Source organism: Paramormyrops kingsleyae, chromosome 9, assembly GCF_048594095.1.
Source record: "Paramormyrops kingsleyae isolate MSU_618 chromosome 9, PKINGS_0.4, whole genome shotgun sequence".
Lineage (NCBI taxonomy): Eukaryota > Metazoa > Chordata > Actinopteri > Osteoglossiformes > Mormyridae > Paramormyrops > Paramormyrops kingsleyae.
This window is the reverse complement of record NC_132805.1, coordinates 35569132-35585849: the sequence shown is the minus strand read 5'-3', so window position 1 is coordinate 35585849 and position 16718 is coordinate 35569132. Positions and strand designations below refer to the sequence as shown.

Below are 16718 nucleotides of genomic sequence, written 5' to 3'. Positions count from 1 at the left end.
CTATCCACTGAACTTTCCCATCATTGGAAAGCGCTTCGAGTCCGATCCCGTTCGGAAGGCCTTGCTCTTTGGCACCCAGCGTGACTCTTCCCTGGACCATCATTCCTCCTCTCTTGCGTAGATTTACTCCATCTTGTCTCTTTCCCTCAGCTGCTAAGGTGCACTTGCGCTCTGAGACGTCTGCTTTCTCTCCGCTGTACGGTTGCTATGGAAGCACGCCAGACATCACCGGAACGTTCCGCATTCCGGGCGTTTGTGGACATTAATTAGGAGACACCCCCCCCCCTATTTTCCAAACAAGCCTTTAAAGTTGTGAGTAATGCTTTGTGGTCTCATCCAGTTATCACGTTGTTTCCTTTAGGTTCCTTCCATGATGCGCCCATGTTTATACAATGATTTAAGTCCCCAAGGAGGGCTGTGTTTCCTGAAGCATTTCACCCTCTGCTGTTTAAAATGCTGGGGATGCTTCAGTCATTACTTTCTTTTAGGGCTCTTTTGTAAACGCAGAGTCTCAGGCTCGTTCTGGGTTCCTGCCGTCACGTGCCCTCTGCTGAACATCTCCGGTCCCGATCATCGACATCATGGATCATTTGGTAACACGGATGCTTCATTCCTTAACAGTTCATCTCCAGTGATGCAGTGTGACCTGTTCATCCAGCTGGACATGAAACATGAATTGAAACTTCAAACAGCAGTGGTACAGATATGGGCTTGAAATACGGGGGGTGGGTGGGATTCCTGCCATAACCCTGCAGGAACCAGTAATGAAACCAGTGAGAATCAAAGTCTGAAGGCAGATCCAACAAGCTCACCTCCGTCACTGTTATATGTAAACTTCAGATCAGAGGTCGGCTCTGTCTACGGCCCATACACAGCAATGTCTGATTTAGGTCTGTTCTTACAACATCAGCGCTACTTGATGTTTTGCTGTAAAACACAAACAAAGATTTCTGAAAAGCCCTGTCCAGGTTGTTTGATGTCTTGTTTTGGCCCGCCATTGCATCTGGCCCCGCCTTAGCGAGATTCTCCTCTCTGTCCTTTCGTGCGACTGGTGGCAGCAGGTGAAGGCGGCTGTGCGAGCTGCTCGCAGTGGGATTCCCCGTTGGCCTATCAGGCATCCACGCCAGCTCTCAACACTTGTGACAAGCTGAGACGTATGGATGGACGCTTGGCGTGCTGTGAATCGGAACTCTCATGCGAACATCAGCAGGTCCCTGTTCCCTGGACCGGTCCTCCTGGACTGAGATACACCTGACAATGTGTTCTGACTGAAAACGATACCAGTTTACCAGTTGTCTGGAAATGTCCATAGAATTAGGTTTAATGGTGGGCAGCTGGGGGTGTCAAGGTAAATGGTCATTGCAGCTTCTTGGAAGGGGATATGGAGATTGGTCTGTGGAAAGTTAGACATCTCTTTAAAAATAGACAGCACCTCGGTACAGTGCCCTTGGAGGAGGGTGGCACCACTGAATGTATCCAGTGTTTCTGAAAATGCCATACTTGAGTTGGCTTGAGGACAGGGTTGGGAACAGCCCTCATACCTTGGCGTTTGAGCTTCTGGAAGCTCTGTGACCTTTCAAGGAATCATCAACCCATCCTCCTACTGCTGAATACAGAAGTTGACTCATTTTCCCTTAATCAGCCTCACTGGTTGTCCAATGAAGTGGGTGGAGTAGTGGCTTTGAGGCTAGGGATCTGTGCCAGCAACCGGAAGGTTGCTAGATCGAATCTTGTGAGTGATTCCATGAGCAAGTCGCTTAACCTGCAGGTACTTTGTCTTTGGTATGATGCTGATCTACATCCATCCCTGCAAGCAGGTCCTCCAGAAGGTTGGTGGCAGGATTGGCATTCCAGGCATCAGAAAAACACTTCCCACGGTTCCATTCGGAATAGTGTGGTGCTGAGATGTTGCCCATTGTGGCTGCACTCAGGTTCTCATCCCTGAGGTGCCTCATTGTCTGGTGGGTGCAGCAGCTCACTGGATCAGCACATTCTCCTCACCTTAAATGGTTTGTCCAGAGATGGGCGTTGTGGCCCAAATGTCATATCACTGTATATTTTCGTTAAAATCACAATCCACGATACAGATCAGTGTTTCTCAAACCAGTCCTGGGGGTCCATGTTTTTGCTCTCTCCATATTCCCTGGGGGGTTGGGGGGGAGTAAAACCGTGGAGCGTCTGGTGGTCCCCAATGACTGGTTTGAGAAACATCGATCATGATGTTGTTTTTGTTTGTTTACAAACCAACCAAATTGGAATGTATATGTTAATGGTAATTAACCAGCAATTTGGTCCTTACAAGAAACACTATTTGTAGCATTATAATAATAAACTAACTATTAAGATATCTGTATACTGTATATATATAAAGAAATTGACTTATGATAGCAAAGGTATTTTTAAGTTATTTTTTACAGTTCACATTTCAAATTCAATGTGCAATTTTTGCTTGACGTGAGACATAAAGGCACGTAATGGCGTTTGTCCAAAAATACTTACAATGGGGTACATCATAACGTGGATCTGCCTTTCAAATTAGTGATTTGAATCCCTGGTTTTTAGCCATTGTTTACCGTGTGACACAAGCTCAGTGATTTGTTGAGATCCACTGAGACAGATAGTTGACAAAGAAGTGAGATATACAGACAGTGCGGAGATGTTATGCATGTTGAGATTGCTTTGTTCCATATCGGTCTGCTTTTGACGTAGCACTGTTACAGCCTCTGAACATGTAGGCATCGCGTGATTCTGGTCTGTCCTGTTGTTATAGTGTCAAGTAGTACTGTATTGCAATTCTTGGAATAACTCAGAAATGCTTATTGTGGATTCAGACGCAACTAGTCATGAAAATTATCGTCATCTCGCACCTCTTCAGTATCCGACCTGCAGCGTCTTTGCTTTGACAGATATGTCATAATGGATGCAGTGTAAGGTTTGCTATGACTGATAAAGATTGTTTTATCAGTATTCACAGAGGTGATTGCATCTCTATGGTTAAACCGCCCCCCCCACTAGAATAGAACATGCTTGTTGGTACTGTTGACATCAGAGCCATTATTACAGGCCGTTTCTGACTGGGAGCTTCCTGGTAAACAGCGGCAAACTGAATTCGCCGTTTCCCTGGAGATCAGGCTGAATGTGTATCTCAGAAAGTCTTTCCCCCTCATGCCAGAATGGTTCTGCTTGCGGCCACCTGGGTTGAAGCTGGACCACGTCGTCCAGCATGAAACTGGCAGACGTTACGGTACCGACAGTCTGGTCCTGAAGTGAGCTATTTGCAAAAGAAGGGGGTCACGTTAAGATGCCTGATATAAAAGAGTGCAAAGAAGGAAGCGGGTGGATTTTTAAAGGATGATAATAAATTATTATAAATATCACATATAAACACATTTTATTTTGAATGATTTTTTTCAGTGTGGTTGAAACTGACCGGCTTCTCTGCCGGCTGGATCTCTGTAGGCTCTAAGATCATTTGTAGGTTCCGGGTGTGTTTTGGTTCTGACGTCACACCGTGTAGCACGCATCCATGGTGTCCTCTCCAAGCTGGAGGTACTGTAAGGTTGCGGAGCCTTCAGGTGACATGTCTGAGCTGATAACTTGGCCTCGTTTTCAGTTTACCCCAAGTTTGCTTGGGTTTTCAACTAGAGTGGCCTGTGTGGAATAGAGTACCCTTGGTTAGGTAATAGGGTCCAACAGCAGTACACCTGTGTCTGACTTTCTGACCTACTGGATTATTTGCCTCTTTAGTTGTGATGGGGGTGTGCTCTAGCTTTCCATGCAGTTAAAGCATATTCTTTTCTGAAACTCTGGTCAATCACTGTGCCAGGAACTGGGAACTGGGCTTGGATGTTGGCATGGCTGGGAACATCTAAATGACGCACATGTGTGTGTTTGTAAGTTTCCCTGTTAAGTGCCTGAATCGGCTCTTAGGGATTCCTCTCTGGTCTTCTCTGGTGAGCATCTTGTGTGAGTGAACAGAGAACCCTGTGGTCTTGGACAGCTGAGTGATGCCGACAAGCTTGGAGCAAAGGTCACATTTTCATGACAGTAGAGCGACTAGTACCCACATTCTGCAGTGATTCCCCATGGCCATGGTCTGCAGTCTACACCGCTCATGTTGCTGAATGATATTATCAGCCTTTTTCTACAGTAGGTCTGATGAATGTGACTGGTCTGTACCTAAACCAATACCTCATAAAACTAGGTCCATTGAGTCATAGTGGTCTATAGTTATTCTCATTGAGGAAAAGGTGTCTACACTTATCCCCATTGAGTACAAGAGGCCCTTAGTCATCCCCATTGAGTTCAAGAGGCCCTTAGTTATCCCCATTGAGTACTACTGGTCTTTATTTAGTCCCATTGAGTACAAGTTGTCTATACTTATTCCCATTGAATATGAGTGGTCTTTAGTTAGCTCCATTGAGTACAGGTCATCTGTAATTGGCTCCAGTGGTCAATAATTGGTCATGTTTTAGTATAAAATTTATCAGTCACTCTAATCAGTCTTTTATGAATTACAACATGATGTGGTGCCCTTAGTGCAAACATGAATCACCGCTTTATCACTGAATGTCAAAACTGATAGGAGCTTGTGCTGATATTATTGTTAGTGTTTTACTGATGATAATGATATAGAAGGGTGTGTGTCTTTGGCAGGTCTACCCCACACCTCTGGCTTCAGCATTTCTGTGTCTGAATTCCTGCTGCCTGACACTCCTCACTGCCCACCATTTCTTTCCTGTCCCCCCCCCCCCCCCCCCTCCCCACAGTGTCCAGGGAATGATGTTGGTAATAGCAGACCTCCTGTCCCACCCAATGGCTCAATTCACCCAGCAAACGGAGAAAACTGTGGGGAATTTTAAAGTGTCGCGTAATGATGGAAAACTGGGCCCGTATGCATGCAGAGGATGCTGTGCCCCAGTTCGGCCTACGGTCATGGTCTGTGGTCCAAAGGGAAAGAAACTGGGGATGGGGGAATGAGTCCAGGGCGACTGTGACCTGAGAGTGGCAGGGCGACTGTGACCTGAGAATGGCAGGGCGACTGTGACCTGAGAGTGGCAGGGCGACTGTGACCTGAGAATGGCAGGGTTTGACCTGGGAACTGTGTGTTTTCAGCCGCACCCATGCTGGCCCTGAGAGTTACACTGGGAGTTGTACTTTGAATGGTAATGCTATTTACTCATTTCCGTGTGGTAGTCATTTGAGCAGCGATGGTCACGCTCAGATGAGGAGTTGTTTATGAGATAAGAAGGGTATCGTCTGAATGTGTTTATATGTGGGGTTTCTGCCATGACTTTTGATTTGGATTATTCTGAAATGTGTCATCTGTCAATTTTCTGTGCTAATGAGTCACGATCAAATACCTAAACCTGCGCAACCAGATAAGACAGATACAGTGTTTGCCTGGAATGAGCAGAACATAGAACAGGCTGCACGAGCTGAACAAGGTAGAGGGAAGTAAGGGCCAGAGAGGGAGCAGGAGGAGGAACATATACAGACTGTTGTAATTCCTACTCTGTTCACCTGATTAAAGCTGAAAGTCTGCAGTTAAAGCCCATTTTGTTCGTTTAATTTCAAATCCATTGTGGTCGTTTATAGAGCCAAAAAGATTTGTGTCGATGTCTCAATATTTATGGACCTCACTGTACATGTGACCTATGCATGTTCATTTGTGCTGTATGTATTTTGCTGCAGTATGCACAAGAATTATCTCTTGGGACTGATAAAGTGCATTTTATGTTCTCATACAAGCTCTGGTTTCTGTTTTATCCCGCAATAACCAGTCCTTGCTGAGTAATCATGCTGTTTACGTACACACGGTGTTACTCATGCTGTTTACTTACATGTGGTGTTACTCATGCTGCTTACTTACACGCGGTGTTACTCATGCTGCTTACTTACACGCGGTGTTACTCATGCTGCTTACTTACACGCGGTGTTACTCATGCTGCTTACTTACACGCGGCGTTACTCATGCTGCTTACTTACACGCGGTGTTACTCATGCTGCTTACTTACACGCGGTGTTACTCATGCTGCTTACTTACACGCGGTGTTACTCATGCTGCTTACTTACATGCGGTGTTACTCATGCTGCTTACTTACACGCGGCGTTACTCATACTGCTTACTTACACGCGGTGTTACTCATGCTGCTTACTTACATGCGGTGTTACTCATGCTGCTTACTTACACGCGGTGTTACTCATGCTGCTTACTTACACGCGGTGTTACTCATGCTGCTTACTTACATGCGGTGTTACTCATGCTGCTTACTTACACGCGGTGTTACTCATGCTGCTTACTTACACGCGGTGTTACAGGGAATTCCGTAAGACCAGCCAGGAAGTGAAACAATGGGCAGCTTTACTGCATGAGCAGGTCACCATGTAGCCTGTCAGCCTTGCTGGTTCATGCGCTGGCCTGGTGACCTTTAGAGGCACGCTGACAGGTCAGTGTTCGATGTTCATGTATGCAAGTTGGAAACTACTGTATGTGTCTGGTTCTCTGGTGATGTCTTCGTCTCCGCCGTCTTTGCCCCCATTCCTAATCAGATGGCAGGGGCCATGGTGTGTGGTCCAAGCAGTGATGTCACATGTGTCACCCTAAGCCAAATGTCTCCGCTTCCTGGGTGGGATTCCCTTTGATGTGCGGCGTCAGGTGACAGTAGCCACGCTTGTTTGCCAGAGAAAATCACCTGTCGACCCCAGACTCAGGTCCCCCCCCCCCCCTCCACCCCGAGCACCAGTGACCATGAAAAGAGGGGGTGGGTGCCCAGGTCTAATTTAAACCCCCCGGGGGGGTCTCGTTTCGCTCTCAAGGCACAAATCATGCCAGTCAGCCATCATCGATTGCAGAAAAAGCTTCTTTTGCTCATTAAAAATGCAAGTGAGTGTGTACATGCATTATTTATATATATAAAAAATGACATTTGTTTTTCAAATGTTCTTATTGTTTCTAACAAACCTAAAAAAAACAAGAAACAGATGTTGTTAGTGGCAGCTGTCAGTACTTTAATTTTTATTAATGTTTTGTCAGTGTTGCTCCCAGAAGGCAAAGAACCCTCAGAAATTTGAGAGGGGGGCATTTTAATGACCTTGGTAATGACTCAGAATGACCCCCCACCCCCTTTGGTGGGGAGTTACCTGTGTTGGTTTGTCAGAGAGATTTGCAGGGACACGTCAGAGCATTAGTGGTACCTCAGCATTGAAGTTTCATCAAAATGAAAGATCAGTATTAATTACAGATTTCTGGTGACTATGGGATGGATCCCAGCTTCAGCTTCATAGTGTATATTTTGTGTTTTCTGTACACCTGTGTCTGTATGTGATAAAGACCTGTCATTTTGACATTGTGGGGACCATTTTTCAGGTCCTCACAAAGATTTTAGTTACTTATGGTTAAGGTTAGGGCTGGGTAGGTCATCATGGGTTACGGTCATCATGTTGGGATTAGAGTTTTCCTCATCAAAACGAATGGAGAATCCTCACAAAGCTATAATCACAAACCTGTACAGTATGTGTGTGGGGGTGTGTGTGTGTGTATATGTGCAAACTTCTGCAACAGAGGATGTGTCTGTAGGAAGTGAGCAGGAGAGCGTGGGCTTGTCGTGTGACGCACTACATCCCAGTTCGTGACCAGAGATTCCCGTTTCCTTCCTTTGCCCCCAGGAGAGGCAGAATTCCTCCGGCTAAATCAAGCAGCCTGGGCTCTCTCTCAACATGTCCATTCCTCACATTCCCCTAGTCGTCATCTCTATACCTGCTTTCTTAGGGCTGCAGAATTTTTAGACACCTTTTCCCGAGGGTGACCTCACTTTGATTCTCAGACTAGGATCAATAATTAGCAATGAGTGACTAAGAAGGTAAATATCTCCCTGATTTATTTTGGACGGTGGCTAGTCATTGGTGGTCCTGTGAGCAATATTGATAATAATAATAATAATTCAACTCTAGCACTGTGTCTGTTCTAAGGTCTGGAGAAGAAGACACCTTCAGATTTGATGGTTTACAGCCCAAATCTGAAACAAATACAAAACATGTCCTGTAGGTGGCGCCTGTGTGGACCCTTTAAGGGTCTGAGTGTAATTCTCATTGACCTGAATGATCTACCCGACTTTTGGGTAACAACAGCGAGATTCCTATTGAGTCCCACATCAAAGTGTTGAAAGAGAGAAGACTTTGAGCCTCTTTTGTTAGCCAGACACAAATAGTGTAACAAAGAAATCGTTGTAAGGGCTTTTTTACCAGGACAGTAACGTTTAATTCAATAAAAGGGATTTTTGTGTTGTCTGTAGACAGTTTTGGGAAAACAGGAAACACTGAATAGCAGTAAGGATCACGCTCTGCCGTTGGGTTTCCCGCCAGGGGCTGCTGTGGTTTCGGACAGGGGGCATTTTGGCATTGTGTTCCAGGCAAAATTAGTTTCCAGTTTTGTTCATATCCAAGCGAGGTCTTCATCCTGACTATCGTCATTGTACGATCATCATTATCAACATAAGCACCATCCTTCTCATCATTACATCATCATCATCGCCATCATCTTCAGCATCTTCAGCTCATCAGGAACTCCATTCCTTGGATTTCACAAAAAAAGGAGATAATAAAAGAGAGAGAGAGCTTTTCAGAGAGGTTGGTTCAAGCTGAAAATGAAGGATAGGGGATTAAGACTGCAGGCGTAGTGAGTGACAGGCTGCCTTTGGCACTGGAGGGATGCAGTATTGGTTTCAGTCTCTCATGTGTGCTTCTGACTGGTCTGCCTCACTCCTAGCCTCCGCCAAGGGCAGCAGCTAATTATGAGCATATGAGGCAGCTTCTTGTTTCCCAGTAGTGCCTGGCTGCCTGCCCAGTGTGAGGCTGGGGCAAACATATACAGGCACAGCTTTTAGGTCCCCATCCTTTCCCTGCGGTCTTTCCTTTTTACTTCTTTCATGTTTCTCTCCTTCTTTATCCCCCCCCCCCTTTCTGTGTGTCTCACACCCTCTGTATCCGTAGCTCTGTCTGGCTCCTTTCTGTACACCAGGTTGGTGTTGGTGCAGGGAACTGGTTCTCGTGCGACGTGCTGGTTTGGTGCTAAGCTGTAGGGCAGAAGAATGTGTGTGTGAGAGGCTCACCACGAAAGGGCGGCCCGTCCAGATGGGGGTTCTTTCTGAGGCGAGAAAGGAGAGAGACCGGGAGGGGGCTGTGGTGGTGGTGGGGGGTTCCACTATATGATCCAAGCCCCGCAGGGCAACTGGAAGCTTCTGGACAACTTCAGACAACTGCTTTTTATTACTGGGCATTACTGGGCTGCGGAGCGACTCTCACATCATGTACTGTATATGGAGCTCGGCTCCATGTCTCCCAGTGCTCCAATCCGTGCCGTGTCTCCCAGTGCTCCAAACCGTGCCGTGTCTCCCAGTGCTCCAAACCGTGCCGTGTCTCCCAGTGCTCCAAACCGTGCCGTGTCTCCCAGTGCTCCAAACCGTGCCCTTTCCAGTAAGCAGGCCTGCGTGTGTTTCACAGGTACCCTTTTCACTGGCTTCTCTCGAAAAGACCAGCTTGAGAAATTAATCGAAATCAAGTTAAAATTTACTGGGGGAAGTAATCTGCAGATATTTCACTGTCAATGAGATTTTCACATTCTGTGTGGCGCAAAATTGAGCCCTTGCCACCCCCAGTGCCACCCCACTGGAAATGGTAAACATTAAAATATACCAATGAGGAGATCGGGCAAAGATTTCAGCGGAAAACTGTAATTACTGATGCAGCAGGACCCTGTGCGCGCTGCTTGCTGTTAAGCAGCTGTTTATAACATATTACACTGTATTACCTTCCTAATGAGAGCTGCTCACACACTTGCAGTGCATAACAAATAGCAGCATGAAAGCTCCATGTCTGCTCCATGTCTCGTTTAGATTAGCCAGGAGCCCTGCTCCTGCTGATATAGATCGTATTTTAGACAGCGTCTTTATACGTGTGTATGTTTCAGTGCACATGCTGAACTATAGTGTTGTTTTATTATTTTAGCAAAGCTAGCCCTTGCTTGAAGTCTGTGTGGTAAATATATATGTGGAGAACCAGTCATTAGTTTTCCACTGCATGTAAGCAGGCTATGCATGTCATATTAACGCTTTGAATCAACTTCACTGTACTGTAATGTGAGGGTTTAATTAGCTGCCTGGATTAATCAATTTAATTAATCTATTTTAATAAGTAAATAAATAAATAACATTTTTTCCCCTTCATTTATAATATTTATATGGACCCCTCTGAGAAACCCTTGCTCATCCTTTGGCCCCCCCTTAAAATACTGCAGGGGCCGAGGCTGGACTTGGGGAGGGGGTCGGAGGATAGGTGGTCAGCCAGCATGCACTGTTTGTCTGACACTCCATCCTGTGTCGTGGGGAATCAGAACAGGCCGGTCTGGCCTAATGGACCTGAACCTGCGCCAAGACACACAGGTGGCTGTCTGCTGGCATCGCCCCCGTCCGCTCCTCTCTGGGACGGTCTGCTGGCGTCGCCCCGGCCGCTTCCTCTCTGGGACGGTCTGCTGGCATCGCCCCCGGCCGCTTCCTCTCTGGGATGGTCTGCTGGCATCGCCCCCGGCCGCTTCCTCTCTGGGATGGTCTGCTGGCATCGCCCCCGTCCGCTCCTCTCTGGGACGGTCTGCTGGCGTCGCTCCTCTCTGGGATGGTCTGCTGGCGTCGCCCCCGTCCGCTCCTCTCTGGGACGGTCTGCTGGCGTCGCCCCGGCCGCTTCCTCTCTGGGACGGTCTGCTGGCATCGCCCCCGTCCGCTCCTCTCTGGGACAGTCTGCTGGCATCGCCCCCGTCCGCTCCTCTCTGGGACAGTCTGCTGGCATCGCCCCCGTCCGCTCCTCTCTGGGATGGTCTGCTGGCGTCGCCCCCGTCCGCTCCTCTCTGGGACGGTCTGCTGGCATCGCCCCCGTCCGCTCCTCTCTGGGACGGTCTGCTGGCGTCGCTCCTCTCTGTGACGGTCATTCAGGAGCTCCGGACATGACCTCCCACCGAGGCTGTTAGCATCGGCTCCCCGATTTGTGATACTTCTCCATAGAAAAACAGTTAATTTGGCAAACATTGCACATCCAGTTGTAGGGTCACTGCTTGCTGTGCCTGCTGTCATCACAGACCATTTTATATTACAATCCACTAAGGGATAAACAACATGGAATGTGAAGGAGTGACTGAATCAATATGTCTTTAGCATCTTTAGGTATTTAAGCAAACACCCAGTGTCTCCAAACAGTACTATGTCCCGCATAGTTTCCATTCATACAGTTAAATATTTACCTCAATCATTTTAAGCTGGGAGCTTCAGTGACCCCCATCTACAATTATAGTGCCTTTTGAGTGAGCTCATCTACAATTTGAGTATCTTTTGGTTCTTTAACTACTTCACCACCTGCTGGTGAGTAGTAGTATTAATGCTGACTGCATTTGCAGCATGCAGGAGTGCCCCTTGCGCGTTTTCCCTCCGTGTAGCTCTGTGTATAAGAATTTTGTCTGGAATTTGGAGCATATCTGTCAGAATATGGAAATGTATTATGTATAGACGGTCTGTATGTAAAATAGCATCTGTTCGCTGGTAAAATCAACGCATGATAGATGCCTTGGACTTGTTAGAAATATAAACGGATTGTTTGCTTTATTCGAAGCTCTGATCAGCGCCCCCCCCTGAGACCAGAGTGGAGCTGCTGAGATGGAGCTGAGGAATGTGTGGGGGTGTGAGCTCTACAATGGTGACCAGTGCCCCCCCCCTTCCCATGACCCCCCCCAACCCCCCCCGTAACCCCTTATCCTCCTCGCCATCCTGCCCTCATTAATGTCTCCCGCATGTGTCCCCTGAGAGGGGCGTGCTTGACATTTTTCTCAGCCTTGATGGTTTTGTCTCAGAAAAACATTCTTCTGTAAAAAGCGATGCTTTTGGTATTAGAAATTCGGGTTTGTCGGGGGCTCAGATCTTAGGATTTAATGATTCTGAGATTCGGGTGAAGTGCTGTGCCCCCCAGAGTGCAGCTTCCAGTGTTGGGGAGGGAATGTCAGCGGTGAGTGGGGGCTCCTGGGGGGGGTGCTCGAGTGTGCGAGTGACTCAGCGTTTTTTGATTGTGCTTTCGCTCCCCGTTTTATTGCTTGTGATGTTGCCCTCATTTTTATGAACGTAAACCCCTGTAGGTAAAGGGCACCTCGACAAGACTTACCAGTAGGGGGCGATGAAGCAAATTTTGGGTAACTTATCCGACTGGCTGGTTGACTGCCGTTCCAGGTGTTTCCGTATTGGTTGCAAAAGCCCAAAATGACTCTGCCGGGAAAGGCCTGGGTTTGTCACTGCCAGCACTGTCGGGGGTCCTGGCTGGGACTCTGTCAACGTTGGCCCACTTAAAAACAGCAGAGATGCACCACCCAGCTTTTGTTCTAATGGGATTTCCTGCATAGCGGCCGGGGGGGGGGGGGGGGGGATTGGGGTTAAACAGAGGGGTCGTGAAAGGATTGAGACAGTGTCAGAGAGCCGCTTGTCCTGCCATGGGGGAGGGGTGAGGGGTAACCTTGGAGACGAGGCTAAGGCGTCCCGGGGCCGGACTCGGCTCATCAATGAACCCGACGTGAGAGCTGTCCCGTGATTGGCCGAAACGGCGAGACTCGGCTGGGTGGGGCTTCACCCTCATTTTTTTCTGCTCACAGCCAAATTCACGTGTAGACAGCGAAAGTGAGCGAGGCTGAGTGAGTGAGAGAGAAGGACACGGGGAGGGAGGGGGGCCTCAGACACGGTAGCCGCCGGCACGACCAGTAGCACCGCTGAGCGGACGGAGAGAGAGACAGTGAGACGCGGCCTGCAGTGGAAGGAGCATCCTGAGAGACGCGCTGAGAGGCGGCATGGAGTGCAGATCCATCCAGCACGAGATCACCTCCCTGAAAGGTACCACCCAAGCCACTCTGCCTTCCTGTTGCCCTTGGCTTGGGTTTCTCAGTGTGCTGTGCGTGCGTGTGTGTGTGTGTGTGTGTGCGGAGGTCCAGCCTGAGGGCCATACGTCTGGTGGTCTTGGGTTGGGGAGGGTTTGAGGATTTGAGCTGGAGTTTGAGTCCCATGCCAGACCACATCAATCATAGCCTCCTCATTCAGTTGGCACGGAGACGGAGGCACGGTTTTGGGCTGGATGTGTCCTGGGCTGGGGGTCGGGGTTTGGGCTCGATGCAGGTCCCCATCTCCCCCACACAGATGGGCTGGATTTGAGGCTGCAGAGGCTCCACCGGACCTCCTGACCCCCCCCACCATAACTTGCATTTCCCAGGCAAATATGGCAAACAAATTCCTCCCTCACCAGTCCCTGTCTAGCCCGAATATGTTATTGTGACTTGTCTGCTTCTCTGGTGCTGTGTCTCTTTGTCCTGAGTCGCTTGGGGTGATTTGACCCGGTGGTGTACGGTACACATCTCATTGGTTGCTGGCCGAGGTGTGATATGCTGAATTCATGTCATGGTTATACCTCCTGTGTTTGACGGGACGGGCAGACGGAGATGCGGGACTGCACCCCGCACCATGTGTCCCTGACCTGAGAATCTACACAGGACTGGCGGACGGGAAATAAGCAAATCTTTGAGCAGCGGAGACGTCTCTGAAAGCGGTCGTGTCCGTGGTGTCCTGTTAGGGCCCAGCGTGTCTCGACCCATGGCCTCTGTACCCCGTCCTCGTAGACCGTACTGCCTGGACTTATTTCTGACCCAGCAGCAAAAGCAGAATGTGATCCTGTTTCTCTCACCTGGCTGCTGCTGTATTTTCATTGCCGAAAGAACCAAGACTTTCAGGAAGTAGGGTGATCCCCTGCTTACCTGCATAGTCAGCTGACCTGCGCTGACCAATGACAGGTTCCTGAGTCCCACACTTATGACATGATTGGAGCACAGTGACACAATGGGACCTTGGAAGCTTCTGTACTCTGTCTCCTTCAATGGTTTTGAGGTCTTTATATGCTGCAGGATAAAAATCGCCCTGGAAAAAAATATTGAATGACGCATAATGTATTTGAAACACACTTAATTAATTATTCACACTAATTGAAACATTGCAGGGTGTCATATACACGGAGTGTAGCTGATGAAATTACCCTCTAATATATTCTGTTAAATGTGAATCCTTCAAAAGTAAATTTCCCAGCAGCCCTGTCGTTTGCTACATGCATCTTTATATTCTAGCGTTTGTGATTTTGGCCTTCACTCAGATTTCATGCCATTGCTGTTTTGTGTTAACAGCTCCTCCTCACTACCACGTGAATGTTAGCACGGTCGTGATAAATGCCAGGTAGATATTGGTTCCCACAAGCGAGCTATATGTGTACAATGCGCTGTGTTGCGCAGGCGTTCAGGGAGATGAAGCCACACAGTGATTCTGCATCGTCACTGTCCGTCTGCCGTGTACCCAGGAGCAGTGCATTGTGGGTACTGGCTGTTATTGGAGGAGACCTCTAATCCTGTCGTGAATCATTTCAGAAAGTTCTCGTGTCTCTTGTGTCTTGTGTCTCTGCACAGACAGTGCGGCATCGATTTTCATCTCACACCGACTGCCAACTTATTGACCGAGAGACACAAGCTTCTGGATCAATGACAGTAAAGCCTGACTGGAAGTGATACTTACGACTTTATCTTGGCTGGAGAATTTACTGGCAGGGCGTTTGGTAACATTAAAGATTGTCGACCTCTTAAGACAACAATCGTGTAGCAATAGAGGCATGGTATCCATTATGCTCTGTTTATACATCTTGCAGAATGAAATGTTAAATTCGTTCTTTTATAAAGAGACTACTGCGTGTTTATGTAGGTGTGTAGGAGCCGGGCTTAATGACGGGTAACACTGTGCTACGTGAAACTTACTGTCTTACGTGAGTCCGGATGTGGGACTTCAGATCAGTGAGCATGTTCCACAATGCCACAGGTTAATGGTGACGGAGTGACTCTTACCCTCAGAGACGGCAGGCTGGATCTCATAAAAGAGTCGTCTCATCTTCAGGCAAGAGAATCACTGCAGTGCAGCAGAGGACGGGCGTGGCAATGTGAGCTCTTCTTACGCTAGAGGGAGCAGGTGGAATAATGGTTAAGGATTTGAGCAAAACACCATCTGTCTCAGGCCCAGCTGGAGTTGTGCTGCTGCTAATTTGCTCCTGTACAGATACCAACTGCTTTCAGATCGATAAGCCAGACTGTGTTTCCTAAAGGCTTGGTCTAAATGGCTGAATGAGTTCTCCATGGTCTTGTTAGGCTCCCAAAGCGCACTCCACCCTTCATCCTGGGGTTCTTACACAGGAGCTCAGCTGCCTGGCTTTGGAGCATGTGCTGAGAGCGATGGCTCGCTGTCTTCTGGGAGCTGACCTATGCCCTATGATTAATTTGCTGATCCTCCCTGTTTCACCATGCCATAAGCGTGAAGCAATGTAGCTGCTTCTCCTCTGAGAAAACTCCCTCAGTGAAATGTTTTTCATTTTCCAATCCTTGTTCTTTAAAGGATCAGCCAGTTCTTATTTTAAGAAGGTGCTTGTATGGTTTTCTCCATATCTGATCAGATGGTGTACTCAAGGAACCTCAAGTAACCTCAAGGAACCCGTGTCTACTTAAGGAACCTAAACAGTAGCTCCTTAAGTGAACCCTTGGTCTTCTGCGCTTAAGGGTAGCGCCATGTCGAATACCCTGCTTTAGCCAAGGAACCTTAAAGTGTAGTTCCATAGCTAATCACCTGCTATACTAATACAACCTTAACGGATAACCCTATGACTAATCCCATGTTATAGTAAAGGCACCATAAATTGATAGCCCCATAACTAATCCCATGGTATAGTAATTGTACCATAATGGATAGCCCCATAACTAACCCCATGTTGTACTAAAGGAACCATAATGGATAGCCCCATGACTAATCCCGTGTTATACTAAAGGAACCATAATGGATAGCCCCATAACTAATCCCATGTTATACTAAAGGAACCATAATGGATAGCCCCATAACTAATCCCATGTTATACTAAAGGAACCATAATGGATAGCCCCATAACTAATCCCGTGTTATACTAAAGGAACCATAATGGATAGCCCCATAACTAATCCCCTGCTATTTTCATGACACCTTAATGGACACCTCCATAACACCCCCCCCTCACTCAAGGTACCTTAAAATGTAGCCCAGTAATTAATCCCCTGCTGTACCCAAGTTACCAAGCTCCATAACTAATTCCCTTCTTTATTTAAGGAACCTTAAAGCAGTGTTTCCCAGATGGTCCACATTTTTGCTCTCTCTCCCAATTCCCTGGGAGCTGGGAGGGAGCAAAAATGTGGAGTCTGGGGATCCCCAAGGACTGGTTTGAGAAACACCGCCTTAAAGATTAGGGTGATGACTAATCCCCACATACCACTTAAAGTACCTTAAATGGTAGCACCATGACTAATTCCCTGCTCTAGCCACAACACATTAGCTTCATGGGTAAAGTCCTCGTCTGGCCACACATGCCTTGTTTTGTCCCTTTCACCACTAGGCATGATGGTAAAGCCATTTGAGAATACCCTCTTATCCTTCAGGAATACCAATCAGCCCATTCCTTCCTGACCTTTCTCCACCTCAGTCTTCCACGTTACATATTTCCTGTGTATTCCCTTGAAGCATTAAGCTTAGAGTGAGCACAAACAGTGGGTGAGGGCTGACAATGACTAAGTTCACTTAAATAAAGCTGGCTAAGGATGTGAG

At 47.7% G+C, this 16718-nt stretch overlaps 1 protein-coding gene across 8 annotated transcripts in view; it reads left to right on the top strand.

Annotated features, from left to right (window-relative positions):
• LOC111845609 (plectin-like) overlaps positions 1-16718 on the top strand; it is a 127992-nt gene that overhangs the window by 15901 nt on the left and 95373 nt on the right. For 2 of the 8 annotated variants that reach the window (XM_072716909.1, XM_072716908.1), the window contains exon 1: positions 12737-12911. The exons of the other annotated variants lie outside the window; for them this stretch is intronic. In XM_072716909.1, coding sequence (XP_072573010.1) covers positions 12869-12911 — 43 coding nt within the window. In that variant the 5' untranslated portion in view covers positions 12737-12868. Of the gene's footprint in view, positions 1-12736; positions 12912-16718 lie in introns of those variants that run through there. 8 annotated transcript variants of the gene reach the window in all.